The following is a 24,101-nucleotide window of genomic DNA, read 5'->3' on the forward strand; positions in this document are numbered from 1 at the left end:
AAGATGACTTCTTTCAATGACAACAGCAGTTTATTAGCCACATGATTTTATTCAACACATCATCTCTATTCAGCCCACTACTGTATCAGTAGTTCCCAACTGGTCTAGCCATGGAGTCCAGATTTCTTCATTAGCTCAATGTCCACAGAGTTAAATGAAGTTAGCGTCATATTTGCGTTTGTCCATGTTGTCTAGTTTGCTGTCTCTGTTAAGTAACTGTCTGTTAGTCACTGTACAGCAGGAAACAGCACATCAAAGTAAAAGCTCTATGCCAGAAATTCACTGTACTACAAAATAAACTGTGTTTTTTACAAACTTGACACATTGGACTCGCAAGCCACTTTTTGACTGCGACCAGTTTCAAACCACTGGACTAGACAATAGCCATGTTTCCATCAGCCTGTTTAGATGCGCATCTAGAAGTATCGCATCAGAAACTTATGATGGAAACGCCAAAATTCGAATTAAAATCCCCTGATTCGCACAAACTAAAATACGCTCGCTTTAGCCGGGTTTTGGTTGATTCGAAAAAATGTTGATTCGCAAAACAGGGGATGGAAACAGTGATGTTCGAATTAAGTCTGGCGTAGCGCACCTCTCTCCATGGTGATATCCACACCGCCAGAAAACGTAGAAGAAGAAGAATGCAAGACTTGTTTTGTTTCTGGTTCTGCGGAAAACTCGCGCGAGTTCATAGTTTTCACCAAAGTCCGTACATTTAATGGAAACATACAGGATTCGTATTTCTTTTAATGCGCATTTCCCAATGATTCGAATCACTTTTGGATGGAAACATAGCTAATGACATACATGCTACAATGACTTCTTTTACCTCTAGCTCAGCTTTTACGTTTTTGTTTTTTCTTTCACCCCAGTAAAATGAAATGTATCAAAGTATGAAAAAATATATACTGTCTAATACCTAACCAGGAGACATACATAACGTTACATACATCACATGATGTACATAGGTTAAGTTAAATAAGTCAACACTGACCTTCACTTTCACACGGGACACAAACAGCAGCCTCTCCTGGTTGAAAGTCTTGTATTTTTTTTGACTCATCCGTCCACCCTGACCTCTTCATGTGGACTTTGTCTCTTTCTGTGCTATGTCACCTGACTTCCTCCTTTCCTCCCGTCATAATTTCCACGGCCATTAGAAGTCACCACCTAACAAGTAAGGCAAATACTGTATGGGTCGTAATAAAGCTGCTCGCACAGATGACCTATATGTCCGTGTTTTTTGGGGAGGGCGGCTGTTTTTGCAATTAGAGACATTCTAGTTAACAGTCAATCCAACGAGACTTAACTGTACAGTAACTGTATGAAAATCAAAAAATCTCCATATGAAGCCAGCTTGCAACAAACCCACACATTGTACTGCTTTATTTCTGCTACATAAACCTTAAAGGCCAATTGAAGTGTAGTGCCACATGAGTCTTACACGTATAGACAGGTTCAAACACTGTCAGACTTGAGCCTGTTAAAGTCAACACTTCAGATTTTAGGTGTTAGTTTGCTTCTGGGTGACTACACTCAAAGCTTTTACTGTACTCGAGTCATTTAGGTCAGGGATTGCTCTCCTTTTCATGTCATCTACACCTTTCACTAATCTTATGTAGGACTGTGATGCACAGAGACGAAACTAATAGTGTTGCACTCGGACAGTAGTCACCAGTCCATCTGTCCATGTTCTGTGTGCTTCTTGCAAGCGGAGAAGCACTGTAGCGCTGTACAGGAGCTCTGTATCGGTATCTGCAGTCATCACGGGGCTCATACATACAGTACCAGCATGCATATTTGCATTCATACCCGGGGGAAATTTAGTTCCAGTACACTTGTTCAGTATGTTTTTTGGATTGTGTTAACATGCAAACTCCACACAGAAAGGACTCAGACCAGGATTTGAACCTAGGGCTTTCTTGCTAGTGCGAATCAATAACCCAGTGTACCACATATTTGGAACAATGAATAGAAGAATAAATAGAAAAAAGCTTTGCGCACAGCATGCACTGCAGAGCTGGTGATGCAGGCAACTGCAGAAAGGACATGTAGTCAGACAAAATAAACCACAAGAGTGTGTGGTAGAAACCACAAATACTGAAGCACTGAGAAAAACATGTTGCTCTTATCAGTTTTAATAAAAGGTCCTTAAATTGTATATTTTTTTGGTGCGGTCACTACCACAAATATTTGTGGTTTAAATTTTTTTTCTTGCTTTGCAAAATGTGCAATTCTTTGCATATTTTTATCACCTCAGGGAGCTTCAACATAATTTCCATTGAGATGAGAGCTGGTGTTTCTTCTCCTGGAAATCTGTACGGCAGTAATGAAGGCACCACTAGGGGATGTAGTGTGAGTGACATGGTTCAGAGTGAGGACACATGGCCTGAGAGGTTCCATGGATTGCTGCGAGGTTACACTATTTCTGTTTCTAATACTATTTCTCGGTGTAGACAATAATTCAATTCATATCGTGCAAGCAAGCATTTCCAGTCAGTCCTTTTTATTGTGGCTACAGTGAAGCCACAAACTGATTTCACTGATTTGATTAACTGAAGAGCTCCTCCTAGGCATAAAGATGCCGAATTAATTTCAGTGAAAAACTGCTTGGTGCCATAGCTCTGCTGGTATATGGTCCAGTCTGGAAACGCTGATAAGAAACTATTCCATTTGCTGGCTGAAATGCAGTGTAATTCACTTGCCTGTGCATGTAAACAAACAATGAAACTGTAATTAAATACCATATACTAAGTTCGGGGCTACACTTATTTTAATCAAATAATAGCAATAATACAGCACGTAGTACATATGCGCAGCTACAGATATTAAAAAGCTCAGTTAGTGAGCTCATTCATCCTGCCTGTCATAAGACCTGTGTTGGGACCACAATGATACAAGGCTGCTGCATCCATCATGTGCAAGCATCGTTGTCTAAGCACCTTTTTCTGGCTTTAAGGTTGGTTTATTAAGTTTGCTCACACTTTTTTAAGTTTTTGGCTCACAGTGCTTTAGACTTTGACACATTTGAAAACTTACAGGGCAACATAAAGCCCCAAATGGAAGGAGCCTGTTTTAGCAGCCTGGGGCAGCTTTTTGTTACTGTTTTAAATGAAAGTAAAGTGTTTTACTCGTTGCTTTTGTGTTGCTGAGCACCTTGCCTTTTTCCACTCTATTTACCTGGCGTTTTTCGCAGGAACGCCCTGAACGCTGCAGCTGAAAAATCTTTAACTACAGTGTTAAGGTAATGTTAGCTCACTTTCATTGTCATCCTTCTAGGCAAGCTGCAAGACATATCTGAACAAACTGTAGCCTCAACTACAACTGTAATTAGGGCCAGACTATTCACAGCAGATTGTCAGATTACCCCCGACTCATCCTTAAATAAACCTTAAACTGACTGCCATCCAGGCGAAGCTCCTGGACCAGCTGGTAGTACTTTCTGTGATTTCTCCAGTGGTAGACAAAGTACACAGCTCTATTACTTGAGTCAATGTATAGAGACTTATGTTCAAATATTGCTCCAACACAAGTGAAAGTTGGTGAGTCAAATAATTACTTAAGTTAACATACTGGAGTACTTGCTTTTAAAAATACGTGAGTTTGGATTTTTTTCTTTATTCTTACGCATTGTTGTACATACACACACACACACACACACACACACACATACACACACACACACAAAACACCGGGTCCTACATGAATCCACAGCTCAAGTGAAAACAGAGAGTAAAAATATTTCCAACAGTGTATGACAGTGCAGGCAAATCCAGTCATTTGGCCAAACATAGCCCAAAAACAGTTACCACTGTCAGCAAAACATTCATTAGAATTATGCAAATGTTTACACACCTTGACATGCTTTCTCAGGTTGGATGGCAAAATCTTGTAGACCATGATGAAATTTGTGTCTCAAACATGGACTTGAGGTTTGGCCATGGGTGATCTGGGTGGGAATCTTCATCTCCATCTGCTGCTGTAGCTATAGTAACACAGCATAACCAAATACAACCGCCTATGGGACTGATGTTTTGCAGAGAGAGTTTATGGCTATTGCAAATTTTCAACTCTCGTCCCTAGTTGGGCTTTTACATCTAAACATAAACCACAATCCAGACACTACAGTACATATGCCACAGTACATATACCACAATACATAGATCACAACATATCCCACAGTGTATCTACTACAATACACATACCACAGTAAACTAATACACTTACACTACTACCAATTAAAAGTCTGAGCACATTTAGCTAAGAGTGGGTACAGCTCTGCTTTGCTTTCAACCAGCACTTGACCTTTACTCAAGTAAAATACAAATACTCAAAAACTGTACTAAGTACAGTTCTTAAGTAAATGTACTTCGTTACTGTCCACCATGGATTTCTCCTCTTTCTGAGGGTCTTTTGTACCCACACAGATATCTGTGTCCAGTGCCCAAGTGTCCTCTGCCTGTCCATTTTTATGCAGATTTTAAGGTACAGATCTGTGAGTTTACTTCACAGTGAAATAGCGGTTAAGCTGAGGACTGATTCTGTAGTTGCCTGGCAGATTGCAAAACGTGTGCCTCACATTTTGCAACCTGCAAAACGCACTCTCTCTGATCAGGTCAATGTTTATGGCAAGAATAAGTTAAGTAAGAGACATGAAATAACACAAGAACTTTTAATGCGTTTATTTAAGCACTGGAAGAACTGGAACGCTGTCCAAAAAGGCTAACCCCGGTATGATGCGGCAGCTCTTTACCGCAGGAAAATTGGAAAAGGGAAAAGGAAATGAATATCAGCAGCTGTCATCTGTATTTGTAGAGAAAATAACGTAGGACAGATGACTGGTTCATCAGAAAGTCACTTCAGTGTCTGCACCCTGTGGTTATTAATGCCAGCAAGTCAAAGAGGAAACAGAAAACTCACTATATTAATCAAAAAGAAGTTCAACATTGACTGAAGGTTATTATATCTGAATAACAGAGAGCACCGTTATTTACACATTTTTTTAAAAAAAGTCCACATGTGCTCGTCTTATCGTTTTTAAGAGGATTACGTCTCTGACTCTCACCGAGGTCTAGAAAACTGTTGTGTTGTTTCCATCTTATTGCTGATGTATTTGTTCCTTGAAAAAATAAAAATGGAATTAAAATAACTTATGCCCACTCAGTGGCTGTATTGTAGGCCTGGTGTGCAGTGAAAATACTAATTTCACACTCAGCTAACTAGAGGTGGGAGACTGGAAAATATGTCCTTGGACCTTTGTCGCATGTACTCTTCCAAAATTTGCTTCCATCTATCTTCATGAAACTTCACTCACCCCAAATAGATTTAGCAGTGTCCCAGAAATACAACAAGAAGGCAGGAAGTGGAGCTTAAGCCCTCCGTTTGAAATTGTGTCACAATGGGGCTGTGCCTACTTGTCTGGAACAGTCTTGCTCTACGGATAACCACCGACAGACTCTGAGTTAATGAGCCTCTGTTTGGCCCTTAGAGGCCACTGTACGTCTATAACCTCAGAGCCATTTTCTGAATTTCCTAACAGGTCTAATGGAGAGGGAGACGCTGCTTTTAGTCTGATCAGCAGCCCTACTTATGCAAGTACTGTGTCATTTTCACCTTCTAGCTCTAAACTTGATCAACGGCAGTTTTAAAACCAATGTGTTATGCAGATTAAAGGAAACCCATTCCATGAATATATCACTGTCACTGGAGTCAAGATAATGACCACTGGTGCTTTTTTCCTTCATCTGAGGGACAGTTATAGAGTCAGTTTATAGCTCAGCCCTGTTTCATAGAGATCTAATAGAGGACATCTTCTTATATTTAGCAGAGGATCAGACCTGAGATCTCCAACGCTGACCAGAAACATGATAACTGAGAGTAATGTTGTGACAGCCAGAGGAAAGGGGAAAGGGGGTTGGGTGAAAGCAGATACTGCATGTAATTGATAATATATAGTATAGCATGTCCATCGCAGATGGTTAATTGACTTAATCCCAAAACATCCCCAAGAAACCGAACAGCATCATCTTTCTGTTTACAGTGTGTTTTATTCTCACTAAACCCACAACATTTCCTCCAGTAATGCAACTAGTGGACAAAGGGAAACTACCTGCTTGCTCAGCAGTTCACAGAAAACACTTAAATCAAACAACACAAAATGTACTGTTGGGAAGATCAATTTACAGCCACAAAGTGTCAAGTTTCCCTCCAAAAACAAGGCATCTCACCATGAGCCCGATTGTTCCTCCAGCTTTAACCACAGTGGGGCTTTTCTTGCCAAAACCTTTGTCAGTGGTTGCTGTTGCATTGGCTCAGACCTAATCTAACAAAGTAACAAGAAGTGTTTTGCTGTAAACCAGCTACTGTGTCTGAGTGTTTGAACACATTTAGAGCGAAATAAAAGGAGGGTTTTAATCTGGCAGCTTGGGCCACTGTAAGGTGCTGCTTGTACACAACATTTATTTTCTATTAAACCATGCACACGATCTCGTAAACCCTAATATGCCATTTAATATATTCACAGTGGTATACATTATCATTACTAATTACTGGCACGGGTGCACTGTGAATATTTGCAGAATCTTTAACACCAAGCGTCCATCTTACACACTGTGTTGACAGGTATGTGGAGGTGCTATGGCATATGTGACTTTTGTGGGTTCGGAGAGAGACTGTAAGTTTGAAAATGATCTGGTGATGTGGAGTTAGAAAGAAGTGAGGTAGATCAGCTGCTACTAGCATAACAAATCTAGCCAAACTGTTGGCGGTCGAGTCGCATTGTGGGTGATACAGTATATGTATCAGGTTTTGACAGGCAAGAAGAATAAGTTGAATAGAAAAACTGGTTCTGTTGGATCAATGTGTCCATCGTAAATCCCACAATTTTATAGATGTACAGTGCAAAGTCAATGCAGTACTCTTTTAATAGTTAGCATAGTGCATTTCTGCAAATTGAGAATATGTTATATATGTTATATTATCATATCAGTGTTTAGTATATTAGCTGACTTTGTCATCTGACAGTAGAGTTAATGGACTGCACTTACACTACATGTCACATTCACCCATACACACACATATTCATATACTGGTGGCTGAGGCTGCCGTACAAGGTGCTACCTACTACTCAGTAACAATTCACACACCAATGGAACAGCCATTGGGAGCAATTTGGGGTTCAGTATCTTGCCCAAGGATACTGTGACATGTGAAATGGAGAAGCCAGGGTTCAAACCACGGATCTTCCAATTAGTGGATGACCCACTCTACTTCTGAGCCACAGCCGCCCCCTGAGGTTTTGGTTTATGGTGTGTCACGTGGACGAGATGCCTGCCAAGCTGCAGACCCCTTTTCAAGACCAACAAATAACAAAATTGGTTGTTTTGTGACCCATCACTTTCCACTGAGGGTAGTGCCACAAAAAGCGGTTGTTTTTGACCAAGACATCATTGTGTTTCCAGATTGTGCCACCAAAACTGGGTATTTTAAGCCAAAATATGTTTTCCTAACCATAACCAAATGGTATTTGTGCCCAAACATAACCACACATTACCCTGGCATTGCTGAAACGTAGAAAGTTTTGACGTACTTGCTTAATAACATACAAATGCAGTGTACCTGTGGTTTACAGAAACATGCAAGTGTTACCCCTACCATTATACAATCTGACCCCCCTACCCCACCAGGCTGACGAGTAATCATTGATTTTATTGTTTTCAGGTAAATATGTAGTTATTAAGAAATGAATGCTTAAGGTTAAAAAAGTACCTTAATCATCTATAGTTCAAATATCCAAACGTTTCTAAATGTTATGGTGTTATTTCTGCGTCTTTTCATAGTTGTATATCTTTCAAAGACACTATAGGCACTATTTGCTTCAGCTGCAAAGTTACTGCAGTTTATTTAAGTTCTTTTAAGGAGACCAACACCATCGTGACTATAATCATGACCTTTTACATGCACATAGTAATTTGATTTGCAATTGCAGCAGCTTTAAGTACCTAATAACATTTCTGTATACTGGGGAATGATGTTCTCGTAATTAAAGTCAGAAACAAATACAGATACATAACTAACTGGTAAATTATGTGAAAATATGGGATAAAATGGCTTAAGCAGTGGAGCTTAAAGAGCTGATTTTTCAAAAATATTTGCCATGATAAAGACAGCTGGACATGCGAATGGAAATGCAATAATAGGAATGGATCGACAATAAGGTTTTTACAGCTTCTACCATCTATTGTAACTCCAAATTAGGCTCTGTCCTATTTTTATTGGCAAACTAAGCTCCTAAGCCTCTTACAACATGAAATATAAATGTAAGATAGACAGGAGTCGTATTCTGTGTCTGCCCATTACTAGTTGGCCATTTTGTCATTGTGCCTTCAATCACATAAATCTCAAAGTGTAAACACATTCAGTAATGAGTTAACAGTGATATAACTGGAGGCACTCGACTACAATAATGGATTAGGGCTTTAAACTCAGACTCATTTATTTTTCACCCACATTCATCACGCCCAATCAATGTTACGTCTTTGGCTTTAACCCTCCCCCAGCAGCAGTCTCTGCTCGCCTCGGTCTCTTAGACTGTGAGCAGCTTTTACTCCAAACATAATGTACTGTTTGAAGTTATTATAGTTTAATATTATAGGCAGATGATTATGTGAGGAATTGAATACTGTCACCATTAAAGGCCAGAGCCATCAGACTGACTGACATCAGATGAATGGCAATGTGCCAGCTCAACAGCAGATTTTAAAACCTCACTAATTAAACACAAAGGCATTTTTAAGGACTCTGACAATGGCTGGAGAACAGACTCAGCCCACAGGAAAAGTGTAACAGCCATTCTGTCTCTAAAGCTTTTAACCCCCAGCTCTGCCAGCGAGTGAATGTTACTCAGATATATTGATAGGGTTCAGATGGAAAATTCATATCCTTTATAGAGTTTTATTTCCTGTAGACCGTGAGGCTCATGAGATGCAACACTGACTCTTGAGGAATAATACTCAGTTATTTTAAAAGATCAGTAAATGTACCATTAGTACTGATGCATTAAGTCATTACTGCAGCTATTATTTATGCCAAAATCCATAGCATTTCTCCTTTGTTTCCTCCCCCATTCTTACTACATTACATAATAGTAATTAAGGCAAATGTTCACACTTTAAATCCCTTTTTATATCGAAGCACAAACTCAAGATTAACCCAGTTATTAAAGCTTGTTTAATATCCTCTAGGCGGTTATGTTAAGTGATATTAGCTCACTGCAGATATACCCGTATCTGCATATATGGTGGCCGAGACAATACAAGGACTGTCAGTGCAGAAATGCCAAAGACATGTGTGAGGTCTTTTAGAAATAGTGCATATTAAACAATCTGTCTTCCAGTGAGCACTTCAATTTCCAACTGTCCCACTTAGTACATACTGTACCTTCGTCCTAATTCTTTAACTATCAAATTTAAGGGAAGCTTTTCAAAAATGTTGGTTTATAGCATGTGCTTATGAAAAAAAAACAAAAAAAAAGAAGAGAATCAAGGTATCTCAAATGTCTTGTATTGGTCGCTCTATAACAGTTACAGTACCTGGCTCTATGATCTAGCTCCCAGGTTGGGTTAAATTTGAGTCTGTAACTATTACTTATTCTATGGATCCTTTAGTTCCCCAACAGAAGGACTGCACAAATGAAATTCCCAATACTTAATGAAGACATAATCATCCATACACAGAAATGTATTACACACAGCTGGCTAGAAAAATTAAGTTTATTTCCACATTTAGCTATAAAGAACAGAGACAAAGTAATACAAGAACCCCTCCAATAAATTCTACTTTCACAAAGGCACTAATGTTCAGTTTTCTTTTAAACCATTGTTTAGAAGTGTTGAGTCAACTTTATATCAGTGATGTATTATAGAAAAGTGATGTGGCGTAAAACTAGCCAGGACCGCCTCTGGTACTACATCATACTGCAAACCTGTCTCCTGGAAATTACATTTCATTATCATATATAGATATGTAGAACAGGATGCCTCAAGGTGACTGGAATAATTTAACTCTATTTGGCAACTGGGTGGCGCTGTAACAACAGAAAAATGCTTAAAAATGGCTAAAATGCGATCGATCGCTGTGGTTCTCCCTGTGGCCGAATGTTGTTGGGTTTTTTTTAAATTTTTGGTATGACTAAGTCATGGTATGGTATGCTGTACATAATCATGGAAACTGTCAGTGTGTCATTCAGTCAGTCAGTCAGTCAGTCAGTCATTCTACCAGTGCGCCCCACTTTTAAGTCAATACAACATATTCTACCAGTGCGCCCCACTTTTAAGTCAATACAACATATAAACACTTTAATATATTTAATATATTTGCGGTGTCAAATCAGTTGTATAAGAACGTAATTCTTAGGAGACAGGGCTGCATAGAGGCGTTTCATATATTTAGTTCATCCTCATTGATATAAACTGCCAACTGAGAGTAGCTCGATCAAGTTTATTCTCCATATTTGTTGATTTGACTGCTTTTGCCTTTTAAATTTACAATCACAGGGAGAATATACCTTTTTTCTTACCACTGAGTAAAACACTCTCTAGGCTATGTTAGAAATTAATTGGAGAATGTGCAGACAGTACCAATCGAGTTCTGCATTTTCTCCAGCCTGATAATCACACTGCGTTGCCATTTTGTTTCACTTCATTCGTTTAAATCCCTGAACACCTCAGAGATGTGGGTGGCAATGGAGAGTCTGGAGCCAGGCTGAATTTTCCTTACAATCAGTACCAAATTATATAGTGTGTTTCCAGGACACAGCTCCTTGGGAACAGGTATTAAACGTTGTCTATTTCTCTCCTGGCACATATTTGGAAACCACGAAATGCCCTGAAATCATGATATCTCACCCTCTTCTACATAAACCTCACAAACACACTTAAAAATGGCTGTAGAATGTCAGTTTTTGCGTTATCACCATAAAATGACATCAGTTTGTGCACAGTAACAAGTATATTGATTCTTCAATGCTAACATTGCAATGATCACCACTTCTAGATAAGCAGTGCGTAAGATTTAGTAGCGTCTAACAGTGAGGACTGCAGATTTCAATCAGCTGAAAGTTTGAATTCCTTCAGTGTTTATTGTTCAGGAGGTTTTAAGCAGGAGCCAAATTATCCGCTGAAGTCTCTTCCTCTCCGAAACAATCAGACCTGGTGATTAAAACCGTTAAAAAAAACACTGAATAAAGCCGTTTCACGTTACAAATCAATGTTTTTTCTACACTGTTTGGCATGTTGCAACCAGCCACTCGCCCAGCGGCTGCTATGCGGGCTCACCTTATTTCTCTGATAACTTATTGTGTGCTCACCTTATTTCTGATCCAAACATTCAGGAGGTTTTTACCGTGAGCAGATTTATCTGCAGAGGTCTCTTCCTCTCCAAAACAACAGACCGGTGATTTAAATCAGTAAAAACACTGAATAAAGCAGTTATGCGTTACAAATCAGTGTTTCTCCAACGCTGTTTGGCATGTCACAGACAGGCTGTTAGCCCAGCACCTGTGCTCACTTTTTTCCTCTGATAACTTAAGATCCAGACATTCGGGAGGTCTTGTGGGAGGCAAATCATCTGCAGGTCTCTTCCTCTCCAGAACAAACAGACGAGGTGATTTAGACCAGTAAAAACACTGAATAAGGCCCTGATCACACAGAAAGTGTTTTAGCAGCTGGCGCCTTTTTTGTTTTTGTTTTCAACGAGAATTAAGCTTTTTGCTTGCGTTTTTTGCGCTGCCATGTGCCTCGCATTTTTTGGGCTCTAGGCGCCTGGTGTTTCTGCTGGAGCGCTCTGAACTCCTTGAGTTAAAAAAAACTTCAAAGCGGAAAAACACCCCACGTCATCTCTTTTTTCGTCATCTTTTTTCCCATTGTCCAATCGGATGATTTGAGAGGCAAGCCTCACAACAACAATTTTACTATTCGTAAACAGTGGAGGTGAAACTGGTGGCAGCGGGTCCTGGATACCCAGAGCTATACGGCCCGACAATTCACAGCAGGTTGTCAAACTGCCCCAGAGTCATCGTAAAATATGCCTGGAAACAGCCATCACGGAGGCGAAGCTCCTGGACCAACTGGTGGTACTCCCCGTGATCCACCCTCTTTCTTGGGGTCTCATGTACCCACACAGATCTCCGTTTCCCTGTGCCCAACAAACTATTTGCTGACAGCCTCTCACCCTCAACCAGAGCTACAGCAACTACCCTCCGTCTGTCCATTTTAGGAACTCGATACTAATTACTGTTAAATAAGCAAGCGTTTTATTCTCACTATTGGTATTCAGTTAAAAAGAAAAAAAGCAGTGCAGCGTGCCTTGCATTTTGCAACCCGCAAAACGCTTTCTGTTTGATTGGGCCTAAAGCAGTTTCACGAAACAAAAAGATCTCGGAGGACCTGGTAACCACAGTGGCTGCCACATGAGCACAAGTGGCCCATATCCAGAGTAAGTGTTTTATTTGTCCATTCTGGGCAACTGTAGAAACATGTTGGTGCATCATAGTGATCTCTGTAGACATGGACCTCCTTCTTACGTAGATATAAGCAGCTCATTCTACAGTAACGAAAACACAAGTCTTATTTTCAGGTGATTACACACTAAAGAAGACATACTTACTATATTTGTTCCATTTTTGCCAATATATCTCAATCCTGCTCACTGGACTTTTAAGCACACACAGTTATCACACAAGGATCATCTGGTTTAGCAGTGATGTGTAAGGAACTGAACAAAGTATTAACCCTGACAACAGGGAGTCTGAAGGTTTAAACACATCTTGTGTCATACATGGGTGATCGTAAGTGGTATTAACGTCTTGGTGAAACTCCTATAGTCAAGGTTACACTATCTCCTCTCACCAGTAATACCAACATTTTACTGGGACTGGAATGACTGACCTATCTGTCCCACATGAAGGAAGCAGCATGTGACGGGCTGTATGTCGTACTGCCTGCTTCAAATGAGATTCATGACAAATCCCCTACAAGAGGCCAGCCAATATGCTAGGTAATAGCATGCTTGGCAATACTTATCTGTCTCCATTAAAGACACAGGTCATATCCCGCAATGTCAAAACCATTAAATCAAAAAATATAGCATGATAGTAGGCTGAAGCTGGGCGCTGTTGCAGCTCTGATTGAGGAAGTAGGTTAAAAGTACAAGAAGTCTGAAGATGAAGTTAAAAGCTATGACAGGACTCAATCAGCAAAATTTTAATCATTAAAGCTGCGGCTGGTTTTTCACTGCAACCAGTCCCAGTTTAAGTGCCACTACAGATCACTACATGTGCTTTCAGTTTAACCCATTCATATTAAATGCAATCATCTTGCGCTACAATTGGGACTTGATATAAAATGGTCGTGACATGACTGTGACACCCTTTTTACCATTTTGAGTTAATACTGCAGGAAATTGCTTATCTAACCTTAAAAAAGACTTACACTGCACAATTGTGCTTAATTCTATATAATTTCGAGTCCCTAGGTGGATGTGTCAAAGTGAGGCCCGTTGCACATTTATCATGCAGATAAGATCAAAGCTTGGACAGTCAACTACTTGCCTGGGATTCATTCTTATTACTCATAACAGTGGAGGCAACAGTGACTCAGTTTGAATTCCTCTGAATGCACAAGCTGACCCGCTGCTTGATTAATGTCTTCTTCAGGACCTGAACATCATCACTGTTCAAGGTTCGCGTCTCAGCTCAGACCAACACGCCAGTGAGTCAGATCAGAGTCCTGCATAGGTTTGATTTTCAAAACTGGAACCGCAACCTGCAATACCACACCCACCTCCCCACCGGCACATATCAACAATTAGCTCCACAACTTGACCTAACCCACTGAAACAAAATTTGCAGCCCGTCCAGAAAGCACAAATGCTATAGTAACCACGCATTGTTCAAATAATTTGATTGGGCTGGAGCCTATCCCAGCTGATATTGGGCGAGAGGCGGGGTACACCCTGGATAGGTCACCAGACTATCACAGGGCTGACACATAGAGACCAGTGTTTCCCATACATTCATTTATCTGTGGCGGTGCGCCACGAATAAATTATCTCTGCCACATATAGATTTTTCTGCTTTTGGCGCTACCTGTTCGACCTCGCTCACAAACACATTATAATGGGACTCACTGTCTGTGAATGTAGCTTGTCGTTACAATTCTGGTGCAATAGGTGGCGGTATGCATCGTAAAGACGCACTTAACGCACCTGGTCCGCCAGAAGAAGAAGAAGAAGCAGACGTAGTAGCAGAACGGATCCAAAGACCTCTCGGTACAAATATGTGGGCAAACAAGTCCAAAAGTGGTCCGAACAACTCTAACTCATCATGTTATATTAGCCTGTGTCTGTATTAACATAGCTGGAAGCTCAACATGTGAAGAGACATTAACTCACGCTGTTTAGTGTTAACTGCAGCGCGAGTCCCGTAGCAGCTCGCCCCCGTTAATCAATTACAGCGGCTGTACCAGCAACGGGAGCGGCGCAACAACCCCCGTCTGTCGCGCGACAACTCTCTATTTTACGCGGCTCTTCTATTTTTGTCGCGCTACGCTCCCCTACGCCACCCTCCAGCAGATAAAAACTACATGAAATAGTGTGCTAAACGAGCACAATGTGTTTTTAAATGAATAAACCATTATGAGAGGTGATATGTGATGATTTTTTTTCATGCATTTACCCATGTTTATCCGTGACATTGTGTAAATGTCCGTGGCGGACTTTTGAAAGCGAGTAGATGACAAACAGTACAGTAAACTTGTAGATAATTAAAATATATGTAAATGTATATGTATATGTGGAAAATGCTTTAACATTTCATGCAGCCTCTCGGCTCGGCAAACGGTAAACAACCCCACTGGCTTCTCTACGTTTTGCTTCCGTACGCAGTCAGTGGAGCCCAAATGAATACGCCGCGACACTACGCTGACGTGACGCTTACGTTTGCAGCCGGTGGAGCCCAGCCGTAAGGTTCTGCTCGTTAGTAATTAACTCTGACGTTGGTGTTAACTCCTTCACACAGATGACCCCGGACCACACCACCACAAATAGATTCCTGTCTTGTGGGAAACACTGGAGACAGACAACCATTCATGCTCACATTCACACCTACGGACAATTTAGAGTCACCAATTAACCTGCATGTCTTTGGACTGTGGGAGGAAGCTGGAGTACCCAAGGATTAACATCAAAACATATTACTTTTATTCTCATTTTATTTCTCATCCAGTTATTATCCAACACCCGTGATTCAACCCACATGTTAGTATTTTTCACCCAGAACCAAGCCTGGAAATAAAGCGAAGACAAAGTACCACCTTTCAACTTTTTTTGCTGGTCTGATTCAGACTCTTGCAGGACTCTGAATCGGATACCTGAAGCTTTGTTAGTTCTCATGTGAGACACAGTGGCACGGGCCTTCAGAGATGGCGCTCAAGCTACAAGCATGCACACAGGTATTTATGCTCAATGTGTTGTTTGTTACGACATGCTCCAAAATGCCAGGGGGCATAGAATCACAGTATTTTGTGAATAAGCAAGAACTCAATGAGTGTTACTGGAAGAACGTTACCGGGAAAGTAGGCTGTCTGACATACCGCAAAAAAATTTTTAAAAATTACAATTATTAGTGTTTTGTTTCTTTTCGGTCACCACTCTTTCCATGAGACTGTGTTTTAGCCATCTGTCATATTCTTCCACAACCTGTGGCAAAAGCCTCCTTTTTTCCCGCTGTGGTGGACTGTTTCTTTCCAATAAGTTAAGGCCAATCGTCTGACCCTGTGGTCTCTCAGTGAAGAGCAGTCATAGAGAGGTTCACACAGGCGAACCTTCTCAGCCAGTCTTCCCTTGAAGGCGTCCATGTTGACTTGAAAAGGGCATCAGAGGCAGCTGGCACACGGGTGATTACGTATTTGTCTGGAACGCCGGGACACTACGGCGAGCACAAACCATGCTTAATGAGCAAGGTTTAATAAACCAAGCTTGGTGTAGAAATACTGGTTGATTTACACTGATGGGATTTGATTATTATTTTGTCCTCATGATCGTTAGAGCTGCAATTAAATTTTTTTGTTGTTTGTTTTTAATTAATCTGTCACTTATTTTGATGATTTATCAGTTAGGCCAAAGAGAGATGGAGATATACTGTATAAAACTGAGTTGGAGTGGAGATAATTCTTTGAATATTTCCAGTCTTCTCTTGTTTGCCTGTAGCTGCCAAGTCAGCATTAGTTGTAGCATGGCTATGTGTGTTAGCCTCACCCTCTGCACTTTAGCCTGTGGTTTCTGCGGTGTACAATAGGTCAGAGTCTCTCGCTCGAAAAGTTAGAAAATGATCCATTGTGACTCACAAGAATGTTGACATACCAGTAGGGCTGGGCGGTATGGCCTAAAAACAATATCACAGTATTATTTTGGGGGGATGCGGTGACGGTATGATATTGCGGTATTGTCTTCTCTCTTTTTTTTACACCTTAAATAAAACTATTTAGAAAGCCATACAAGTCTAGGATGGAAACTATTTATTGTCAGAAGTAAAACAGTTGCTAATCCATCTATTATTGTGTATAAAATGTTATATAATATGTTTAAACGTTAGAGGGAAGAGGGAGGGCCGGCGGTTACCATCACCGCGAATACCGCCCAGCCCTACATACCAGTAATAATAAAGCTTATTGGCTAGTAGGGGTGTGACGGTCCATCGATCTGGGTTGATATATCGATTCAATGATCAGCAATCCAATCACATCAATGCAAAGTGAAAACATTGATCTATATCGTCATCTTTAGGATATGCGTTGATTTTGAAAGTCTGTGTCACCGTCAAACGGCAGCCAAGAGAAAGATGATGAGGATAATGTTATTAATTTGAGAATAAATCGGCTTAGTGGAAATATTTGGGATTTTGGAGAAAATACGGGTCAACAGACAGAGCACAAGGTGTATGTCAATGCTGTTACGAGATAAAACACAATGTTTCTGCCTGGACGGCATCTCATTCTGCTAACTTCTCACCAATGTTCGGCTGAAAAAACGTGCATGCAGGCTGAAATTCAAACATGCTGTTCTGTCAGGAGATGTAGTGAGTCAAACCAACGGTGAGTAAGAAAAATAATAAAGTTACATGTAATTGTTTAAGGTCTGAGTAGAGGGGAGAAAGTCTGCTAGCCACTAGGCTAATTTATGCAGTGTAAACATGCTAAAGCTAATAATGGTGACTAGCAATAAACAACTGTTCTGTCTCTGAACCTTGAGAGTTATTACTGAGCTGAATTTGACACTTCTGTTAAATTATGTTGTTGTTAATCCATGTTTTATGGCTGTTGGCTTACAACCTTCAGGGCTTTAAGCCAGATGGCTCTTAAGTTTTATGAAAAAGATGATGGTTTGGGTAAAAATGAAAAGATGTTTTTCAAAACGGTCTCTCTGGCAGAAAGCGCTGAAGGTTAAATTATCCCATGTGCTGTTTAATTTATGTTAGTGAACTTTACTGTTTCAAAAGAAAGGGGTGGCAATTTCTTTTGAAGTGATTGTGTGAAATAGGCAGGTAATATCGTCTCATATCGATCGCAGGCTCCCCACAGGCATCGAATCAAATATGCCAAATATTGTATCACTGTCCAAAGAATCGATACAATATCGTATCGTGATGAAACTGGTGATTTACACCCCTGTTGGCCAGTATGTGAAAAAAAGGTGGTGCACAGTGATTTAGCATTAGCTAGCTCACATGATTGCACAAGGATTAAGGGTTAACAGTTACCCTATGTTGGGTTTTATTAATAGACCAATTTATCTGTTACTAAGTTATAATGAAAGGCTCATTCTAAGCTAATGAAAACACAGTTATCTTTAGTTTCAGGTGATTATAAATTAATGAGCATATAGTTAGGTATATTATTTCTTCTGTCAGTATTTCCTCCTAAATCCTACACACTGCACCTTTAACTGTTTTTGGATACTAACAAAAATAGAACCCAAGATTTACTGGCATTTCTTCTGAAAATTGAACATAGTCTGGCTCTGTGTTTGAAAAGTAAATGGTGGGCACAAATAACGACACAGAAAATGTTTCACTGTTGCAGAATGATTTTCACCCAACAAAGACAGGCAACAAAAGCCAAGAAGTCCAACAATTCTGAGCGCTAATGGCCACTACTCCCAGCAGAGAAATACAGCTCCTGGTGTTTGCTCTAAGAGCTCTTTCTGGAAAGCTGCTGTGATTCTGAGATCCTTCTGTGTTGGCCTGCAGGTATCTGGAGCAGTTAGGGGAGCTGGGTAATGTGTGAGCCTGGTTTTCTGTCCACATTAAGTCTGGGAAGTCACAGAAGATGGCCAGAAAGCCACATAAATAGGTTGAGTCATCCAAACAGTTTGTGACCTTTTTGCAGTTTGGTGTTGGCTAATTGATTTGAGCAGATGGCTAAAACCGGCTAGAATCAGCATCCTTACAAAAAAATGTATTTGTAGAATAAAATTCAGTTCATTAGTAATTAATCCCGAGTACAGCCATACTTTTTCATTACATACATTTAAATATGAGGGTTTGCAAAAACAAGTAGAGGCATATGGCTGCAGAGCTCAACTGTCCCTGTTTGTTTCTAATCAGCCATTACCAGCCGAATAAATGTGTGACCGTCAAACGTCATTACAGAGAGAAAAGCTGATTCAAAAAGCAAACTGCATTCTTTTCCCATTCAGTATTTCTTCCTGGCATCTCCATTCATTTCTCTAATGAAGACCTCCAAAGAGGATATTAATAATGAATAAAGGGGTGAAATATAATGCATATTTCTCCCCTTTGTGAAGCAGGAAAGCTGGTGCCAATTAAAAAGAGAATAATCATCTCGGGTGCCATGGTCATCAGTGGGTATAATTATATTAGTTACAGTCAGCACTGTGGCAGCAGGATTGAGATTGACACATTTTGTGGAGGGTGACAAAGAGACACTGTGAGCCAACAACATGCAGCTCTCCTCTCTCAGGACTGTGGATTGTTGCCACAAAAATCAATATTCCAGCTTTGCTCAATTACATGGAGAGCAGGTAGCCCAGTGACACTGCAATGACTGATGTACTGCTGGGGATGGTCACTTTCAGAGGGTCTGCCAGATTAAAGCAACTCTGGTGTTAAACTTTTAATGCATATAGGATGTATATGACAGATACAATTTGGTGTAAAGCCACTGAATATTATGCAAACATGATGCAAACATATATAATTAATATAAATGTGGACATGGGACATACTGTAGGCTTCTGCAGGGAGTAAATACGCACAACTAGGAAGCCAGAAATATAATCCACACACTGACCCATGGGGAAAAGGAGCGTTCTTGTGCAAATTTAATATGCGCACACACTGAAACACACGCTCAGACGCACACGTGCACACGTTTAAGCACGTGCGCGTATGCGTAACGCTCCTTTTTTTGCATAACACACACAATGCTGTACAACCCTGCTGATCTCTGACAATAAAGTCATGCACTTAAATTATTATTAAGTAATTAAATTGTCACACATTTACGTTATGAATTAAAATACGCAGCAGGCAGCCAAACAATTAAAGGAAGGCACGAGCGACAAACTCCTATTTGATTAATTTGAGTCAACTCGTAATGGAGCAGGTTTCCCTCCCCAGCTGGAGACACATCAGTCCAACATTTGGTATATATATTTTTAATGACAATCTTTACTTACCCAAAGTTATGAGATGAAACAGATAAACTCCCCACAGATCCATTTCTATGTGAAACGAGAATCTCAGATGACGCGTCGGACCTACACGTACAGCTGCCTGATTACACGACAAGAAGAGGATATCCTGTTCTGCATGCGGAGATCATTATTGTCACAAATGTCTTGGAAATGTAAAAAAAAAAATCCTCAAATCGTCTTTTCTTAAAGCTTGTTGTTGCTGTGTTTTTATTTTTCTTAGAATCCCATCAGTTTCTTCCAAGACGCCGTCACTGTCGCGCTTTTGCGCAAAGCCACAGCCATGCGTAATAATGCGAGTGAAAGTTGTCCTGTGCGCTGTACGGTCCGGTATTGTGAGGGAGAGAGCCTTCTGTTGCGCGTCGAGGTGGTCGCACAAGTCCTTGAGTCCGCTGCTGGAGAGATGCTGACTGCTGCCGGGAAGAAGCACAGCCAAGAGGGGGGGGGGGAGAGAGTGAGAAGTGTTTGTGCAGGAAAAGGGCATTAAACAGCCTGATTACACGGTCAGGGCTTCTGTGGCGTTAATAAAGTGTGACATAAGGTTAATTCAGCAACAGAAACACTGTTACAATATTCCTACAGGGACCCATAGTGTGGCTGTGTGTAGTTTATAATGATCTTAACCTGCTTTGTGGTATTTTTTATGATGATGGTGCTCCACATAGTATCTCCATATCATCTGAGTATTGTATCTCATTAATTTATTTTAGTATCACTAAAAAATAGTTTATTAGCTTAAAATATTTTCACTTTATACTGTACTTGATTTTTATGACAGTCTTGTGCTGGCTTGCCTTTCAGTAAATTGAGTCATTTAGCCGCTCATCATCAGCTCAAGGTCTAGCACTTGTCATTCAGTTTGCTTACATAATATAAATTATGAGTTTTTGTAGCAGAGAATTAATAAAAATGCAGCAAGGGCAGTTAAAGGGAAGTGAGGTGGCAGTTTGAAGCAGAGTTGGAGTTCTGAAAACTGTATTTTATCTTATTTTATTTCAGGGTGCATGCTTGTCTACATTCAGGGTAACTCTGGTGCAGGCTGGTTTTATTTATTTACAGTGTTGGGAGGGTTACTTTTAAAATGTAGTCCACATCAGATGTTGTATTTCTTATATTTTCATGCCAAAGACACAAGACAGTTTCCTGGCTGTGCATCTCTTTTGCCATAGTCATGCAGCAGGTGCATTGCATGCACTTTTTTAAAAATCTGTTTATGGTAAATTTATGCCTAATATGTATTTTGCACTGTGTCCTAACAGTGTTGCTCTCCGTCCATTGTAACGCCTCGTTACACTTACGTATGTGACTGGTGTCTGTAGATCCGTAAATATACAGATGATGCCTCTAGTGTCCAACGCAAGGAAGTGCATTTCTTTACGGATGGAAAGAAACCTGACAGAAACTACCGGTAGCCATGGGGGAGAGGCTAATTTTGTCCGTTTTTCACCATCCAGTAGTTTGGAATATGCACTTTGAACATTACCGGGAAAAATCAGGACCTGCCATGTATGTGTTTTGTAAAATATTTCATTAAAAAGGCGTATGAGCAGCTGAATGAGTCATAATGATGTTCTGACTGTACTGTATGACCATATTTTAGCAGAATTATATTCCTCAGATTCACGGTACCTTAAAACTAGATAAACAAGTCATTTTTACACATAAAACTCACCTGAAAATCAACGCAGGCAACTGAACTGAAGAAAATAGCCTGTTAGCCAGTTAGCAGCCTGTTAGCTAAGCTAGCACACTGTCATACGGTCTCTCCAAAATCCACTGCAAAAGTTGAGGTTTTTTTTAACATACTTGAAGCAAATTCTGGACCGACATGTTACAGAGGGGAGGAGTCTTGCTAGCACATTGAATATCATTTAAATTCCCATAGGAATAAATGGACTTCCGGTTGCCTTATCTCTGTACACACACGTACGTGGAAACGAGGCGTAAATCCATTAAATATGCATTTCTGTTACATCATGTAAACAAACCACGTAGGCTACCCATCCGCTGTGTGCTGGACTGGAGACGTAGCCACTTAAAAATGGACGAGTACTTGCTGTGTTTCTAGGATTATACATTTTAAACAGAAAACACCTGTTTTATATTGTAACGTTTACTGGAAAGGACAACCAATTTAGCCAACAGCAAGTAGGTTGTTATTAGTGATGGTCATTTTCCAGAACCTTTCAGCTCCCTGGCGATCATCCGTCCAGACAGCTGCCACCTTACTGGTTTTTGTAGTTAAATGAGGAGGTGTTGTGAGGATAACTCTTCATTTCAACTTCATGAATCAACTATTCTTTGTCCATTGTGGGGCTTTCAAAGCAAACAACAGCAATAAATAGAAACAGGGTGTCCCACAAAAATGGCAGCATTGTTTCACTCACAGCCAGGAACATTTAATAAAAAACAATGCAGTCAAACTGATGCTGGCTCGCATCATATTCCATTGGCATAAAGCAAATAAAGTAATTCCTTCAATAATCTTTCTCAAAGACTAACTGTACTCAGAATACCACCAATTTAACCTTTCCAACATTTAGTTTTTTTTAAACACCTAACACCATTCCGTTTCTCCTCGACCCCTTTTATTTATTCCTCCGTGGTGAAATGTCACTATTTTGACTGAGGCCAGTCACGATCAAAAGTGCTACAAGCCTTAATCCGAGACCTAAGTATTCACGATCAATGCTTTAGCCTTTATCCTCTCTAAAGGTTGTGACTTTGTGCTGATAGAGTTCTCCCAGAAAATCAAACAAAAGATTAATATCAATACAAGAAATAGCAGAACTCTCCGAGGAGGCAGATTTGGGGCACTCTCAACCAGAAACCTTTTTCATTTTCGGTTTCCTGTGCACAAAGTTTGAGAGCTCATAGTCCAAATTTGTGTCGACAGCATACCTCTAATGGGTTATGCAATAAAATACAGACAGACAGGCCGTCCTTTCCTGTAGATTCCTTCCTAAGTCAGGGAGCTTTAGCCAGTGAGCTGCCTAAATTGACCACATTTACTCTCAGCAGCTCTTAAATGAAAAAAATGACCACATTTGTTGTGTTTACAGCAGGAAAAGACTCTTGGGAACATCAGCCTCTGTGTAGGTGAAAGTTTCTAAATACATTCTGTGTAAAAAGTAGATTGTTGTGTCCTCGGCTGCTTAAGGTTTTTCTTTTGTTCAATACAAAAGCAAAAACTCTTGGCCCCCACAGAGAGGTGGATCCAGTTCCTGGTCACCAGCAACTACTGATTTTCAGAGCTGTTCACTGTTTTGAAACAGAGAGTTATTGATTCTTCAGTGTTCAGAATTCAACTTTCGCACCATCTGTTCATTTTATGGTTCAGAAGCTTCTTTTTGTTGGAAGAAAACATTGGTGGGTCGGGATGTGCATTTAGAGTTTGTTGACTCACCCCTTTAGTGCGTCTCCAAAACGGCAACAACAAATGGAGTTTCCAGATGATCCATGCAAACAAAGCTGGCAAGGAGCAGATAACAGGGGGTCACCATGTTGGATCAGCCATACCAGTGTGTGTGTGTGCTTTACTGCATGTGTGCATGTGTGTCTGTGAAGCAACAACAGGGGTCCAAAAGGATGATCCAGCTGTGTAGGAAAGACAGAATGAAGACCTCTGAAGAGCCATTCCAGCCTGCTGGTGTTATCTTTACTGCCATTCATGGCTGTTCTACTATACTGCTTTGCTGGACTTACAGGAGCTGGCAACATTTCCAGAGCTTTAGCTGTTTGAAGTTTTTATTTTATTTTATTTAATTTTTTTGCTGAGGCCTCAAATCGGAAAGACTGTAACTGTAAAATGTCTTTACGCCTCAACGATTGTAATTTTAACTCCCTAACAAGCTTGCAATGAGAATATTTGGAACAATACATTACCATCTCTATTGGGAGTTAGAGTGCTTAAACGTGGGGAAGATGGGCTCCGAGAATGCTTTATGAATCTTTAAAGAGCGACTCTGTGCCATAGGGAGCTTCGGGTAAAGTACATATTTGCAATGTGCATGTGCATTTGTAATTCAAATCAACATTAAATTTTGCAAGAATGGGAAAAGCCCCGTCAACGGTTTAGAGAGAATTAGAGAGAAAATGTTTATATCCTTCTGAACCGTTAAAGTCTTTGGCTCCCTCCCAGTGGATTGTGGGTGCGGAGGGGTTTGTCTTTCTTACCCTCAAATTAACAAACAAACTAACGTGATCTGCATCACCTCCGCTGTGTTTTGTTCGGCAGAAATGTGGCTCTGATGTTTTTCTTGAGCCAAAGCCCTGCTCATAAAATTATTAAATTATTAAAATATTTTGTCCTAAGGATATAACTGTCAATA

The 24,101-nt window shown here is 40.3% G+C and overlaps 1 protein-coding gene across 1 annotated transcript in view; it reads right to left on the reverse strand.

The window, feature by feature from the left end:
- The window catches only part of gfra4b (GDNF family receptor alpha 4b), a 79,388-nt gene extending 56,144 nt beyond the window's left edge, over nucleotides 1-23,244 (reverse strand). The window contains exons 1-2 of the mRNA XM_050041973.1: nucleotides 23,177-23,244; nucleotides 19,756-20,180 (exon numbers count right to left, since the gene is read on the reverse strand). Coding sequence (XP_049897930.1) covers nucleotides 19,756-19,798 — 43 coding nt within the window. The 5' untranslated portion in view covers nucleotides 19,799-20,180; nucleotides 23,177-23,244. The remainder of the gene's footprint in view (nucleotides 1-19,755; nucleotides 20,181-23,176) is intronic.
- Nucleotides 23,245-24,101: the final 857 nt, after the last annotated feature.

Source organism: Epinephelus moara, chromosome 4, assembly GCF_006386435.1.
Source record: "Epinephelus moara isolate mb chromosome 4, YSFRI_EMoa_1.0, whole genome shotgun sequence".
NCBI classification, from domain to species: Eukaryota; Metazoa; Chordata; class Actinopteri; order Perciformes; family Serranidae; genus Epinephelus; species Epinephelus moara.